This window comes from Pan paniscus, chromosome 20 (assembly GCF_029289425.2).
Source record: "Pan paniscus chromosome 20, NHGRI_mPanPan1-v2.0_pri, whole genome shotgun sequence".
Classification (NCBI taxonomy): Eukaryota; Metazoa; Chordata; class Mammalia; order Primates; family Hominidae; genus Pan; species Pan paniscus.
This window is the reverse complement of record NC_073269.2, coordinates 63,961,151-63,976,803: the sequence shown is the minus strand read 5'-3', so window position 1 is coordinate 63,976,803 and position 15,653 is coordinate 63,961,151. Positions and strand designations below refer to the sequence as shown.

General features: G+C 46.8%; 1 protein-coding gene across 1 annotated transcript; it reads right to left on the bottom strand.

Moving 5' to 3' along the window:
* Positions 1-5,846: 5,846 nt before the first annotated feature.
* ZNF551 (zinc finger protein 551) lies at positions 5,847-14,975 on the bottom strand. Its single transcript, XM_008969737.5, has 3 exons — positions 14,620-14,975; positions 11,478-11,601; positions 5,847-10,382 (listed from the first exon to the last, which is right to left on the bottom strand). Exons 1-3 carry the CDS (start codon positions 14,935-14,937, stop codon positions 8,575-8,577), a joined length of 2,250 nt encoding a protein of 749 aa, XP_008967985.4. The 5' UTR covers positions 14,938-14,975; the 3' UTR covers positions 5,847-8,574.
* Positions 14,976-15,653: the final 678 nt, after the last annotated feature.

Below are 15,653 nucleotides of genomic sequence, written 5' to 3'. Positions count from 1 at the left end.
GGAGAGGGTGATGATAGTATCCTTAGGAAGGGGAGTGAAAAGTGCTGAGGGACTGTATTTATAGCTGAGGGGTTTCCTGGGTGCTGTGGGTCTCTTGTCTTTGCCACTCTGCCTCAACACTGAAACTGTCCATTCCCTACTTGGAGGCTGCACCCAAAACCTCCCTCTGCCTTCATGCTCTGGCCTCCCCCTGCAAGTTACCACCCTGGGTCTTGGTGCTTGCAGCACTTCCGGTGCCTGGCTGCCCCAGGCCCTCTGCTCCCTGGGTTTAATCCCTCCTCTGCCACTGCCCAGCATCAGGACTCTGCTGGTTTTGCAGCCTCTTGGTACCTCAGTTTTATGTTTGTGGAATAGGAGTGCTCACAGTACTCTCTGGGATCCTGGCAAAAGGTGTGGTAGGCAGGTGGTAAGCAGGGCCGAGCACTATCTCCAGCACCTAGTGAGTTGATGCCTTATCATTTACCTGATCCAGGCAGGTCTTAAGGTACAAGAGAAAGAGAAATGGGGCTTCTTAGAACCCCCTGACCCCACAGCTTCTACTTGGATGGAATTTTTGGAAGAAGCACTGGCTGCAGAGTCCAGAGATCTCAGTGTGAATTTCTGAAGGACTCCTTCCCAAGGAAGTGACCTTGAGAAAGTCCCAAACAACCCCTGTCAAGGACTTGACTAACAGCTTCTCTAATGTTTGTCTCCCTTTCCAATTTAAGAACAAATGGATGAAATCAAGTATGTGTCCCTAACCAATCACAGAGTAGGCCCTACTTGTAGTTAGCCTGCCTTCGGCTTCCTCAGACCCACAGACTCCAATTAGCACACCTAAAGCCTTCCCTTTTTTCTACTCTGAAGAATTCCAGCTGGGCAGCGCGGTGGCTCACACCAGGGACAGGGGCTGAGTGGGCTGGGGCGGGGCTGGGTTAGTGACTAGAGACCCTCTTTGAACCTCAATGGTTGATTAGAATAAAACGAAGGGAAAAAGAGGCTGGGCTCGGTGGCTAACGCCTGTAATCCCAGCACTTTGGGAGGCCGAGGCAGGCGGATCACCTGAGGTCAGGAGTTTTGAGACCAGCCTGAACAACATGGAGAAACCCCATCTCTACTAAAAATACAAAATTAGTCAGGTGTGGTGGCACATGCCTGTGATCCCAGCTACTCAGGAGGCTGAGGCAGGAGAATTGCTTGAACCTGGGAGGTGGAGGTTGCAGTGAGCCGAGATAGTGCCACTGCACTCCAGCCTGGGCAACAAGAAACTCCGTCTCCAAAAGGAAAAAAAAAAAAGGAATTCCGGCTGGGCACAGTGGCTCACATCTGTAATCTCAGCACTTTGGGAGGCCAAGGAGGGTAGATCACTTGAGGCCTGAAGTTTGAGACCAGCCTGGCCAACATGGCGAAACCCTGTCTCAACTAAAAATACAAAAATTAGCCAGGCATGGTGGTGTTCGCCTGTAGTGCCAACTGCTCAGGAGGCTGAGACGAGAATGGTTTGCACACTTCCCTGGATGCTGACAATCAAGACTACTACTTTCTTTTCTTTCTTTTTCTTTCTTTTTTTTTTTTTTGAGATGGAGTCTCCCTCTGTCACCCAGGCTGGAGTGCAATGGCACAATTTCGGCTCACTGCAACCTCCGCCTCCCGGGTTTAAGCAATTCTCCTGCCTCAGCCTCCAGAGTAGCTGAGATTACAGGCGTGCACCACCACGCCCAGCTAATTTTTATAGTTTTAGTAGAGATGGGGTTTCACCATGTTGGTCAGGCTGGTCTTGAACTCCCAACCTCAGGTGATCTACCCACCTCGGCCTCCCAAAGTGCTGGGATTACAGGCGTGAGTCACCGCGCCTGGCCAAGACTACTGTTTTCATGTGGAGCTAATATTGACCCGCTTCCTAAGGATTACCTCATTACTTATTCCTTCTTCCCCCCAAAAAGAGTAGAGAGGAATGATCATTCCTGTCTCTTAATGTATCTGCAGTTCAGAGAGGGCAAGCAACATCCATACACGACCACAGCTGCCAAGTGTGGGAAAATATTTTAAATAGCCCATTTTCAAGGCATGATAAATCTAAGTACTGGCAGCCAGCCTGCAAATGTAACAAACCACACGGCTCATGCATCTAGAAGGTCACAATAGGTACACAGAATGTAGAGGAGGGGTCAGGCCATGAAAGGGAAGAATGTTTCATTATTGGAAATCAAAACTTAAGCAGGGAAGGGGACCGGGGTTTAACCTTATAAGGGGGATAATGAAACTTAGACGACATCTGGGAAGACTGTAACCTCATAGTACTGGACCAATGAGTATCTTGGAGGAGGGACTTGCAAGCAAGGAGATAAACTACCTGTTGTGACTACCCTAGATGTGCCTGCCTACACCAGTCCCCTGATCTTGCAAGACTGTTATTGAAAGTCTCACTTTTGCTGTTCTTCGTGTCTTTTAGTCCATTCTTTGGGTTTGGATGGGTGAGTGTGTTTCTCACACAAGCAGCTGAGGTCTACACTGAACTGGGTTGGCTTGCCTTGGTCCCTTTATTCCTCTGACTGGAAATGCAGGAGACTCTGGACAGATTCCTCTCTGCCAAGTCTGCTAAGCCCAGAACATGAGTAACCACACTGGGACACTGCCACCTGGGGCCTCAAGTCCTTCTCCACAAACTTGCTTCCCATGGTCAGCATTGCCACTGCCTGAACACCTCCAACAGGGTCCCTTGGTGTCACTCCAAACACATCGCTCTCTCACAACCCCATGCAATGATTCATTCCTGGGGTCCTTTCGGTCTTCCATCTAAACACCACCATAGGATGCTTCCTTCACACCATACTGAACTGACACTCAGTTATCAGTCACTACTGCAGACATTGGGAGAGAAGATGAAGAACTGAGAATGTCCAGCGTGACCATCACGCGTCTCTGTACCCATGGCTTTTGCCTCCCAACCCCTCTAGCAGGTGTCCTTAGTCCCAACTGCTCCTCCCCAGCCCTGTGTAAAATCAATGACTGACAATGAGTACTAATCCCCAAGAGCGTTCCTTCTCCCACCTGTACTTGACCAATTACTTCTGAAACTGGCTGAATCTGGCTGAGCCCTCCTATAAAGCCCATAAACATCCTATTCTCCTGCTTAGGTCAAACCTGCTCACACATGTGTATTTCCAGGTTGTGCTGGGGTATGAACCAGTTCCCTCATCAGTACATCATCTAGTATGCAGTGATGTGTGTAGGGAGTAGTATTATCACATCAGGTTGTGCCTGCCTCATCACAATTGCCCCACAGAGAGAGTGCAATTGTGTTTGTGGCCCACACATCAGATTTTTTTTTTTTTTGAGACGGAGTCTTGCTCTGTTGCCCAGGCTGGGGTGCAGTGGCATGATCTCGGATCATTGTAGCCTCCGCCTCCCAGGTTCAAGTGATTCTCCTGCCTCAGCCTCCTGAGTAGCTGGGATTACAGGTGCGCACCACCACACCCGGCTAATTTTTCTATTTTTAGTAGAGATGGGGTTTCACCATGTTGGCCAGGCTGGTCTCAAACTCCTGACCTTGTGATCTGTCCACCTCGGCCTCCCAGTGTGCTGGGACTACAGGCGTGAGCCCCGCGCCTGGCCCCACATATCAGATTTTTGGGTATCCCTAGCATATGTCCGTCTCACAGGTCTCTGTGGAGACTGCTATGGTGTGTCAGTATCTCCACCCCGTGTCACAGGATCCTTGCGTGTTTTGCACATACCTGTGTGTGTGTTTCAGGTTTGTCATACATCTTTTCTGTTGCGGATGTGGCATACACAAATGGCTCCAGGCTGTGCTAGGGGGGTGTCAGTTTCCTACATCTGTCAATGTATGCCACAGATGTATGTGTATCTTGCTAGGATGTGCTGTCACTACTGCACACCTGTCTCACAACCAGCACACACAATACCTGTAATGTTTATTTCCAGGCTGCTCATGTTGTGGTAGCAAAAGACACACTGTGTTTCCAGGTTTGTCACCAACATAAACCTGTCCACTTGGAACAGATCTTAATCACTCATTTCATCAATATCTAGTATACAGGAAATACTGGGGAATGGGGGGCGGAGTGAGCGGTGAACACACTGAACAGAATCTGAGATTTAATAAGCCAAATCAACAATGTGGGAAGTTCTTTTTTTTTTTTTTTTTTTTGTTGAGACGGAGTCTCGCTCTGTCACCCAGGCTGCAGGGCAATGGCGCGATCTCGGCTCACTGCAAGCCCTGCCTCTCGGGTTCACGCCATTCTCCTGCCTCAGCCTTCCCAGTAGCTGGGACTACAGGCGCCCGCCACCACGCCCGGCTAATTTTTTGTATTTTTAGTAGAGACGGGGTTTCACCGTGGTCTCGATCTCCTGACCTCGTGATCCGCCCGCCTCGGCCTCCCAAAGTGCTGGGATTACAGGCGTGAGCCACTGCGCCCGGCACAACGTGGGAAGCTAATGGACAAGCAGTTTAGCAATGCTACATAGATATTAAAGAAGTAAGCAGTACGTATAGGTTAATAAACTCAAAGACACACCTACTAAACATCAAATATATTTTGTATGCTGATAGCAATCTGTCTTAAATAAGCAGCAGTATCAAATAACTGCTTATTTGATACAATTCAGTACTGTGTATAAAACATTTATAATTTTGTACACATACAATTTTTATTTTGTATGTTAATCTTATAGTTACGAAATGGTCTTTAAATTTTAGAAATGCAATCTGAAGACTTTATGCCTTTAACGAAATATCTGATTATAAATCCACATGGGGACAGATGAAACAAGAACCATTAATTGCTTGATAGTTTATGCTGAAAAAAAAAAAAGAGAATGACCACAAAACGATATATCCACCACTACACTCCAGCCTGGATAACAGAACGAGACCCTGTCTAAAAAAAAAATAAAAATAAAAATAAAAATAAAAAAAGATAAATGATAGAAGACTGGGAAAGGGTTCATCAGGTTTTATAATGATGTCTTCCATTTATGGACATTTGTAAATAGCCCCTACAAAAGGCAGAATATGTCCTTCTATCAGTAATTTATATGTTGCAAAGGATAAATTGAAAAGGGCTGGAAGAAACATTTGGTTTTGGGAATGTAAGATGTATAAAAACATCAAAATATATATTTTAAAAATATACAACTGAATCCCTTCTAAGGTGAAGGATAAAAACCCATACAATTTAAGTCCATTATATCTCAATAAAACTGTTTAAAAAACAAATATTTAAAACTTGCCACTTCCTGATCATTTTACTGTTTTATTGTCGTCTTTATTCTTCTGGCTATCTTGGATACTCTACCAGTGTATTGGAAACAGAATACAAAGGTGTGTTACCAGAAATTCTTCCCAACTCCAGGTTCAGTGACATCAATATGGCAGTTTGAAATTGACCACGGTGGCTGGGTGCGGTGGCTCACACCTGTAATCCCAGCACTTTGGGAGGCCAAGGCAGGAGGATCACAAAGTCAGGAGTTTGAGACCAGCCTGGCCAATATGGTGAAACTGTTTCTACTAAAAATATAAAAATTAGCCGGGCATGGTGGCGGGCGCCTGTAGTCCCAGCTACTCGGGAGGCTGAGGCAGGAGAATCACTTGAACCCGGGAGGCGGAGCTTGCAGTGAGCCGAGATTACAGCACTGCACTCCAGCCTGGGTGACAGAGTGAGACTCTTGTCCCAAAAAAAAAAAAAGAAAAAACAAATTGACCACGGCTGGGGCTGGAAAGTAGGAAAAATGCTTAAGGCCAGGAGTTAAAAGACTAGCCTGGGAGACCCTGTGTGCGCATGCACACACACACACACACACACACACACACACACACACACACACACGCAAATTCTGGAATGGGTGGTGAGGAATTTTTAAAAGAAAATTTAATTTTACCGAAGAAGTTACACAGGTGGCAAATAAAAACATTAAAAAATGCTCAATATCATGAAGTTTTAGGGAAATGCAATGAAAACCACAGTGAGATACCACTATTCATACATTCAAAGAGCTAAAATAAAAAAGATTAGCCACATGAAGCACTGGCAGGGATGTAAAAGAACCGGGACTCTCATACACCCTTGGTGGGACTACAATAGGAAACATCCATTTAGATCAAATTTGGCATTTCTTAAAATGCTAAACATTCACCTACATTGTAACTAAGACATTACAGTTTGAGTTATTAACACGAGGAAAATAAAACACATATCCATATAAAGAAATGAATTCAAGTATTTACAGCAGCGTTATTTGTAATATACAAAAATCTATAAATAATATAAATGTCCCTAAACACATGGATAAACACTGACTTATCCATAGAACAGCATGATACTCAGCAATACAAAGATTCATCATTTTTGAATCTCAAAATAATTATACAGCATGAAGAAAACCAGTAAGTATATATATATACACACACATATATAAACACATATGTATATATATACGTATACGTATATGCGTATACGTACGTGTGTGTGTGTGTGTGTGTGTGTGTGTATGTATCTCAGTAAAAATTCCAGAAAATGCAAACTAATTTACTGTAAAGGAAATCAGTTGAAACTGAAGAGCTGGGGAAGGGAGAAAGATTATAAAAAGATACAAGGTAAATATATGGGTGACACATAAATTCATTTTTATGGTTGTAATGATGGTTTCATGGCTTTACCAAACTGTACACTTTGGATACGTGTACTTTGTTGCATGTCAGTTATACAAATTAGACCTTCAAAAAGCTTTAAAAAGTGGCTCAAAATTAAGAGCCTAGATGGTCCTTTTTTTTTCTTTTAAATCAGCGTGGCAACCTGATATGGACTTCACCATCTCTCTCTCTCTTCATGCCCTGAGAGAGGCAACCTTGCCTCAGGGGCAGCAAATTTTGGCAAGCAATGAAGGCTGTTGCCACCTGAATTAATAGGAATGTTGGCTGAGTCACAAAAGCCACATCCCTGGACCACGGAATGATCCTTCTCTCTATTCTTGTTCTCCTACCTGCATAGCAATGGCCTTGAGGTGAACAGCCCAGACAGGATACAAGGAGCCACAAAACCTTTATAGACTATTTTCTTTTTTTGGAGACGGAGTCTCACTCTGTCGCCTGGGCTGGAGTGCAGTGGTGCAATCTCAGCTCACTGCAACTTCCGCCTTTTGGGTTCAAGCGATTCTCCTGCCTCAGCCTCCCAAGTGGCTGGGAATACAGGCGCATGCTGCCACGCCTGGCTAATTTTTTGTATTTTAGTAGACATGGGGTTTCACCATGTTGCCCAGGCTGGTCTTGAACTCCTGAGCTCGGGCAATCCGCCCGCCTTGGCCTCCCAAAGTGTTAGGATTACACCATGCCCGGCCAGACTATTTTCTGATAATGATCTCAGCGATAGTAAACAGAAGATCCTGAGAATTTCTGTATGCACTGATCCTACACAACCATATTCACTGGAAAATTTGTAGATGAACTTTTAGAAGAGTCATTCCATCTAATTTACTGCAGTCTTCTCCACTCCCCATTTACCTGGAGTTTCTGTCCCAATTACTGTTGAACCTGTAATTTCACCTCCACACCTATAGTCTGACAACAAATGGCACCAGTCTACACTGACTTATATGCCATGGCACATGGCTCCTTTGCAGGACCTGGGCAACAGATTCCCCTCACCAGTGCTAGGAATTATGTGGATCTCTTGTGGACAACTGAACAAAATTCACGTTCACAGAAGCACTGGGGATTGTCACAACTGCCTCCTTTTCATGGTGACCTCTGACCTGACAAAAATGGCACCAGGCCACAATACAGGAACACAAAGCCTGGCAGTCTACTTTGAGGCCTTGGGCAGCAGGCCAATTAGAGCAATACAGAACAAAGAGCTGTCTTCTGCCATCACATTGTCCCTTCTGAGTACAGAAAGTTTGAGATCTCCACAAAATCTATTCACCCCTTCATGCTGACATCACTATTCTGCTTACAAGTCATTCTATGCAATGAATAGAACACCCAAGATTAAAGGTGCATATATTTTTTTAAAACCTTTATAAAAACATTATAAATTAGAGCAATGTGCACCAAGCAGTTTCCAGGCTGGTGAATCAGAATGTGGAAAAATTCATTACAAGCATCATGTGAGACCGACAATGTTCCTTAAAAAGGTAATCCTTAGAAAGCTGACAGTACAACTCAGATTCTCTGGACCACAACTGGGTTAGGCGTATACTCTAAAGTCAGAGAAAAGACATGAAGACCCCCTACATGCTTGGGCTATTAATAATTTCCCCAAGCAAATGGGAGAGTACAGAGGTTTGCTTCTCTGAGCACTGTGGGGAAGTGACTCATGCACATGGTGTGCACCTGCCAGGTGGTAGGGGTGAAATGTGAAATGGCTTCAGCCTCAGAAATTGGCAGTGACATAAATCAGGCTATAGGCCTCGGCAGATTAGAAATTACAATGAACCTCCTCAAAGCTTCCCACATACCTGAAACTTATGAAGAATACCCCACTGTGGGTGCTCAAAGTTTAAATTTACGAAGATGGCTACCACAGTCTCCTCCAGTGCTATTATACTGAATAAAGAAATAGCACATTCCCTTCACATTTAAGGCCTTTCTTCAGTGTGAACTCTCCGATGTCGAATGAGGTTAGATTTGCGGCTAAAGGATTTCCCACATTCACTGCATTCATAAGGCCTTTCTCCAGTGTGAACTCTTTGGTGCTGAATAAGGTCTGATTTGTGGGTAAAGGGTTTCCCACATTGACTGCACTCATAAGGTCTTTCTCCAGTGTGACCTCTCTGGTGTTGAATGAGGCTAGAGCTCTGGCTAAAGGATTTCCCACATTCACTACATTCATAAGGCCTTTCTCCAGTGTGAACTCTCTGGTGTTGAATGAGGCTAGCACTTTGGCTAAAAGACTTTCCACATTCACTACATTCATAAGGCCTTTCTCCAGTATGAAGTCTCCGGTGCTGAATGAGGCCAGAGCGCTGTCTAAAAGATTTGCCACATTCACTGCACTCATAAGGTCTTGTGCCAGTATGAATTCTCCGGTGTTGAATGAGGTCAGATTTGCGGGTAAAGGATTTTCCACATTCACTGCATTCATAAGGTCTTTCTCCAGTGTGAACTCTTTGGTGTTGAATCAGGATAAATTTGCGGCTAAAGGATTTCTCACATTCACTGCACTCATAAGGCCTATCACCAGTGTGAATGCTGCGGTGTCGAATGAGGTTAGAGAATTGTCTAAAGGATTTCCCACATTCTCTGCACTCATAAGGTCTTTCTCCACTGTGAATTCTCTGGTGTTGAATGAGTTCCGATTTGCAGCTAAAAGATTTCCCACAATCACTGCACTGATAAGGCATTTCTCCAGTGTGAACTCTTCTATGTCGAATGAGATTGAAGATTTGTCTAAAGGATTTCCCACATTCACAGCACTGATAAGGCCTTTCTCCAGAGTGAACTCTCTGGTGTCGAAAAAGGCTAGAGCTTTGTCTAAAGGATTTCCCGCACTCGCCACATTCATAAGGCCTTTCTCCAGTGTGAACTCTCTGGTGTTCAACGAGGTTAGATTTGTAGCTAAAGGTTTTCCTACATTCACCACACTCATGACGCACTCCTCCAGTGTGACGTCTCTGGTGGTGAATGAATTCAGATTTATGGATAAAGGCTTTCTCACGATCACTGCATTCATAAGGCCTTTCTCCAGTGTGAATTATCTTGTGTAAGATTAGGTGGCACTTTTTGCTAAAGGATTCCTCACATTCACTACACTCAAACATCTTTTGTCCAGTGTGAATTTGCTGGTGCTGAACAAGTGTGTTCTTGCAAGTGAAGGCTTTCTCACATTTGCTACACTCATAAAGCCCTCCTTCAGAACAGACACTCTGATGCTGAACAAGTGTGTGTTTGTGGCTTGAAGCTTTTCTGTATTCACCCCACTTGTAATAACTTTTTGCATTGAAAAATGCCTGTATATGCTTGCTGCTGCTACTCTGTGGCTCCTCACCACTGGGAGTGGCTTCGTGTTGGAGTAGGTCCATGGGGGCTGGGAAGGCCTCCCCACAGGTGAAATAATTCAACACATGGAATCTGCAGCCGGTCACAAATGTAGCCTCATCCACCTTCCTTTTCCAGGGCTCTTCTTCATTGTAATGCTTTTGATGCTGGTGAAGGTCAGCACTGAAGCAGAAGCCTCTCATGCTTGTGCTACCCAAGTATGACTTTTGCACAGGGGATGTGGTTTGGTGCTCAGCCGCAGGCAAAATCTCTTTCAAGACTGGGACACACATCTTAATCTCACTGAGGTGAGTTTTCTGGGTGGGTGTATTGCCCTTAGAAGTCCTGACCTGTATAGATACACTCTGCTCAGAAGCTATCGCCTCATTCTCCATTCCATGGCAATAACCTGAAAGCAGAGAAATGCTGATGAAATGCATGCTGACTTTCATGGAAGGAGAAAGATGTATCACAAAAATGTGTGAGACACAAGAACTGAGTGCATGGAACTGTTCTGAGAACAACGGAACTGGGGAGGAATAGGCTGGTTTGAAGTACTGGGCTTTTTAAGATTTTAGAGATGTCATCTCATCATGCAAAGCATACAAGGATGAGGTATAGCACAGGAGGAGAAGGAGGGTCTCCAACTCACTCTCTGCCAAAGCCCTCAGCAGGACTTTGTCTGCTAGTGATGTATGTGCTGTACAGAAGACTGCTGTTGTCCAGTCCTAGGAAAATCCAATTGAAACTTGATAGCTGGTGATCAAGGAGGACTATTTGAGGCTGTGTGCATACCTCACAACACAGTGAGTCAAGACTGAACAACACTGAAAAGAAGTGAGCTGTGGAGAGGAACAAGTGACACACTGAGACCACGAGGGTGGAGGTAGCCAAACACTGGAAGTGACAGATGAAATGACAATTCAGCACAGTATTGTATAGGGAAGTAGAAGTAGAAACGAGTTATGGCCAGTGGCACTTGCACCAAAATACTGCTGGACACATCACAAGTTCCGGATATGATTCTAATACAACCATGATGTCATGCCCTTCCCCAGCTGCCACTCACTGGGGCCAGGCCTCCTCTGAGACCATCTTGCTTTGTTCACTCTGTGAAGCAACTAGGGCTCTCCCTGCAGCCCTCATTGTGCTACCACATAACACATGAATGATGTAAGTTTTAAGGAAAGAGAGGACAAGGGAGTGACCAGCACTCACAAAAAACACTCAAAGGAGAGTCTTGTAAAAAGAGCTCCGTAGTTCACGTAAGTAGTAACTATGACAATGCCTGTAATTTCTGATATAGGTGGACATAAGGAAATGGCAGCTAGAGGAAAAGGGCAGAAACTGGGCCACAAGGTACCATGAATCTGTACACAGTCATCCTGACAGGGGGAAGACAAGAAAAATAAGATCCACTAGGCTGACAGCAAGACTCCTGAGACAGAGGTAACTCTGGGGTCAAAAAGAAAAGCAGACACTCGGAGGGATGCTAGGGCCTTACCCAGGGATGTTACATGTGCAAAGTTCTCCAGCATCACATCGCAGTACAGGAACCTCTGAGACTCATCAAGGAGCTCCCACTCTTCTTGGGAGAAATAAATGGCCACATCCTCAAAGGTCATACCCTGTCACAGCAGGAATAGTTCAATCCACGATCAGACCCGGAGTTCATTATCCTCTTGCCCCCAACATCCATCCCCAGGTCACCCTATTGCCCACCTCAGCGGAGATAACCAGCCACAGTGCCACCGATGCCTACCCTCTCCCCACAGTTCCACTGATACTGAGTCCTCGAATAGCAACAACAGGCCTGTGAACAGATAGATGCTATCTAAGCTCTGGACTCGGCAGGTAGGCTATACCTCTTGTTACTCACAAACACCAGCTAGAGAGAGAACTGGCCATAGACAGGGTGTGAGTGATCTGACGTTTGTCTTGTCAGGCAATACCCGTGAAGTCCCCAAGATTGATCTTCCAAGACACAACTAACACGGGCTTACCCTTTACCCCTCTGACTCCAGTTCACCCATATGGCCCTCAGTTTATTCTCTCTCTTCTCATGTACATCACTCTTTGAACCACACCTGTCTCACACAGCTGCATTCCCACAGCCACAACCTCAAAGGTCACACAGCTTTTCCATGATTGGGACAGTTCATTCCATTATCAGTATCTCTCCTAGGACCCCAAATTCATCGCTGCTGCATCTATCCCCTGTTCATCCTCCTCTCCATCTTCTCATTTGAAAGAATGCAACAGGGCCTGGTGACACTAATGCCCCCTCTCTCCTTATGGTCCCATTGGTCATTGTGTTCTCCCACAGCAACAACAGGCAGGTGGGCAAGTATCTAAGCTCTGAGCCTGCCATGCAAGGAACCATACTCTCTTGTAAGGAAACTCTCCTGGAAGACAACAGACCATGGCTCCCAAACACAACCAAGGGTCTTGGTTCATACTTCACCCTTGTGTCCTCAACACCAAGGATCCACCACTTCACATTCTTGTCTCCATGTGCACATCACTCTACCACACTTCTCTCACAGTGTCACTCCCACAGCCACAGCTTACTTCCTGCCTCATACCATGAGCATCTCCTTGGCCTCCCAACTGGTTACTCAGCACATGGGGCCCAGAGAGTGGCTGGCAAATTCAAATACGGTTCAGTACTATCCCAGATCTCTAACTGTGCCTAAAGTTAGGGGCAGCCTCAAGTCATACCATGAAGGCCTTTCTACCTGACTATTCCTTGCTTCAACCTCACCCATCAAGAATCACCTGTGGATCTCAGATAACCAAGGCCTCTTCCACTTCTGGGCTGTGATTGCTGTCCCCCCACCAGTCACAGCCTTCCTCTCTCCAACTACCACTAATTCAAGGTCCAACCCCAGTGGCTCTCTACCCCGAGCCCATCGAGTCCCACAGATGGCCAATTATGCCCCTAAGATAACGTGACAGCCTGACTGAAACTTCCCAGATCCCACCAAGAGTTAATATAAAACCCTAGTCAGTCTGCAGAGAGGTGAATACACACCAGTCCTAGCATCATCCTGTCTAACTCCTATGCCTCTACATTCATCTCACGTCTACTCACCCCTGAGAAGCCTTGGCCACATGCTAGATCATAATCTCTGTACGACCCTCACCGTGAACACTTCTGTCCAAGACCTGTGTTGCAACACCTCACACAACCAGGGGCTCACGCAGGAGACCTGTCCTTGACCTTCCCCTCCCCTTCCTTGACAACTATTATTATTATTGTGAGCAGGCTTCCCCTCTACTAAATGTGATCCACAGCTCCACCCCGGCCCACAGATTGTCCACTACCTTTTGGAAAAGTCTCCATTCTGAATCTCTCCTCACTGTTCCTGACCTACAGTTCCAGCAGCCCATGAACCATTCTCTGAAAGCTCTCATACTCTTAGCAGGTCAAAAATAAAACTTCTGATATCCCAAATAAAAACTACTCCTACTATGTACTTCCCCATCTTAGTTGATGGAGCTTCCACACTTCTAACTGCCAAAATAAAACCTTTCAGTCATCCCTGACTCCATTCTCTTTCTCAAAACTAAAAATTCAGGCAGCCCTACTTAAAAAATGAATCCAGAATCCAACTGCTTCTCGCATCTTCACAGCCACCATTTTGGCCTATCACATTCTATCACATTCACCTGGCCTATCCCAGTAGTCTCCTCCCAGGTCTCCCCACCTCATCCTTCAGTCGGCTTCCCATGCTGCAGCCACAGGGAGCCTAATAAGACCAGAATCAGATCACCTCCCTCTTCCACTCCAAAACTCCCACTGTTACTATTAAGTAACGAACAGACAACTCAACTTCTCAGGGAACCATTCCGGGTCTGACTTCTACCACACTGCTCCCTGTTCTCATGAGAAGAAAATAATTGTAGGTTCCTGAACTATCTCAGCCTCCTCTCCAAACTTAGCATATACTGGTAACTTTGCCTTGGACAACCTTCTACATCTCCTTTCCCCCGGCTGCCAACAGCTTCATATAATCCAACCTGGACTTAAGACTCTGGGCTTTGTATTTGCTCAAAGTCTCAGGGCCCAAGGCTAGACGAGTGGCGAGGCTCAGATCGCCCAATGACCCTGGGCCAGTTTTGGAGCCAGGTGGCCTGGCCTGGCTGTACTATCTCCGCACCTCAGTTCTCAGTGCTGAATTTACCAGCTGCGTGAGCTTGGACAAGAACTCAGTCTTCATATGCCTAACTACTATTACCTCTCTTCAGCCTGTTCTTCCCCTGAGCAACTTTTGGATAGCTTTAGGAAATCCTAGCCCAGTGTCCCTATCTGTTCACAAATCTCGAAGGCTGCCAGTGTCCTCAGAATCGTCAAATTCGTCAGGTGCAACTCTGCCTCACTCTATGTTCCTGCAGACCCGAGATGGACCCCAGGCTCCTGAATCCCCCCCAGCTTAGTCGCAGCTCCAAGTTCTGCACGCGCCAGTCCCCTGCCCGTCACATTTCCGTACACACTGGGCGTCACAAACGGGTCCAATCCACAAGCGCCTTCTTGTCCAGGGTACTGGGGCCTGGGCTGCAGGGCTGTGAGCAGGCATCCCTCACTGGGCCTTAGGGCTTCTGCTGGGGGAGAGTAGGCGAGACCCGGAGGACGCACAACTCACCTGAGCCGAGTCCCTCAGCGCGACTGCCGCCATTGAGCTCCGTGGACTAGGCAGGGAGTGGCGGCCGACCGGGGCGGGCATTCGAACACAACAGTCCCTATCCCGGGCCTGGCGCAGCTCACCCGAGGTGGCGTCGCAGAACCTCTGGCCCACTTTCGCGCCTTCTCTGTCCCGTCCCTCAGTCGCGACCTCCGCTGCAGAGACTGGCGGGCTGGACAGACAGGACAGAGGCCAAAATGACCGCCACGAGGAGGACGCCGGAAGTTCCGGCCCGTCGCGCTGCACATGCGCGGAAGTGTTCCTATCTTGGGCTGTCATTGGCTCAACTCCGCCGCCGTTTTGCGCTCTGCACTCTGGATAATGTAGTTTCCAAAACTCCACGGAGCTCTTCGGAGTGTGTCCACTGCTTTGACCTCTGCGAACTTGTATTCTGAGGTGCTGTGCCCCGTGCAGGGAAATGGCGACTTCGGCCTCTAGGGTAGAAGGAAGTATTTACTCCTTCTTAAAGGGGCTTTTCCCAGATTTCTGGGAAGTGTTTTCCGTAACTGATCACTTAAGTGTTTAGAGACATTATTTCAGACTCCACGAAGCTCAGGGTGCCCCTAGAGGCAAAAAATATTATTTCAGGGGGTTGGGCGCGGTGGCTCACGCCTGTAATCCCAGCACTTTAGAAGGCCGAGGCGGGCGGATCACCTGAGGTCAGAAGTTCGAGACCAGGCTGGCCAACATGGCGGAACCCCATCTCTACTAAAAATACAAAAATTAGTCGGGCGGGCCGGGCGCAGTGGTTCACGCCTGTAATCCCAGCACTTTGGGAGGCCGAGGTGGGTGGATCACGCGATCAGGAGTTCGAGACCAGCCTGGCCAACATGGTGAAACCCTGTCTCTACTAAAAATACAAAAATTAGCCGGGCATGGTGGCGAGCGCCTGTAATCCCAGTACTTGGGAGGCTGAGGCAGGAGAATCGTTTGAACCTGGGAGGCAGAGGTTGCAGTGAGTCGAGATCGCGCCATTGCACTCCAGCCTGGGCGAC

Coding starts and splice junctions, on each gene's coding strand:
- ZNF551 (XM_008969737.5), bottom strand. CDS start 14,937: ATGACAGCCCAAGATAGGAACACTTCCGCGCATGTGCAGCGCGACGGG. Junction 11,602..14,619: donor CGCTGAGGGACTCGGCTCAG/GTGAGTTGTGCG, acceptor CTGCTGTGACAG/GGTATGACCTTTGAGGATGT. Junction 10,383..11,477: donor TGCACATGTAACATCCCTGG/GTAAGGCCCTAG, acceptor CTCTGCTTTCAG/GTTATTGCCATGGAATGGAG.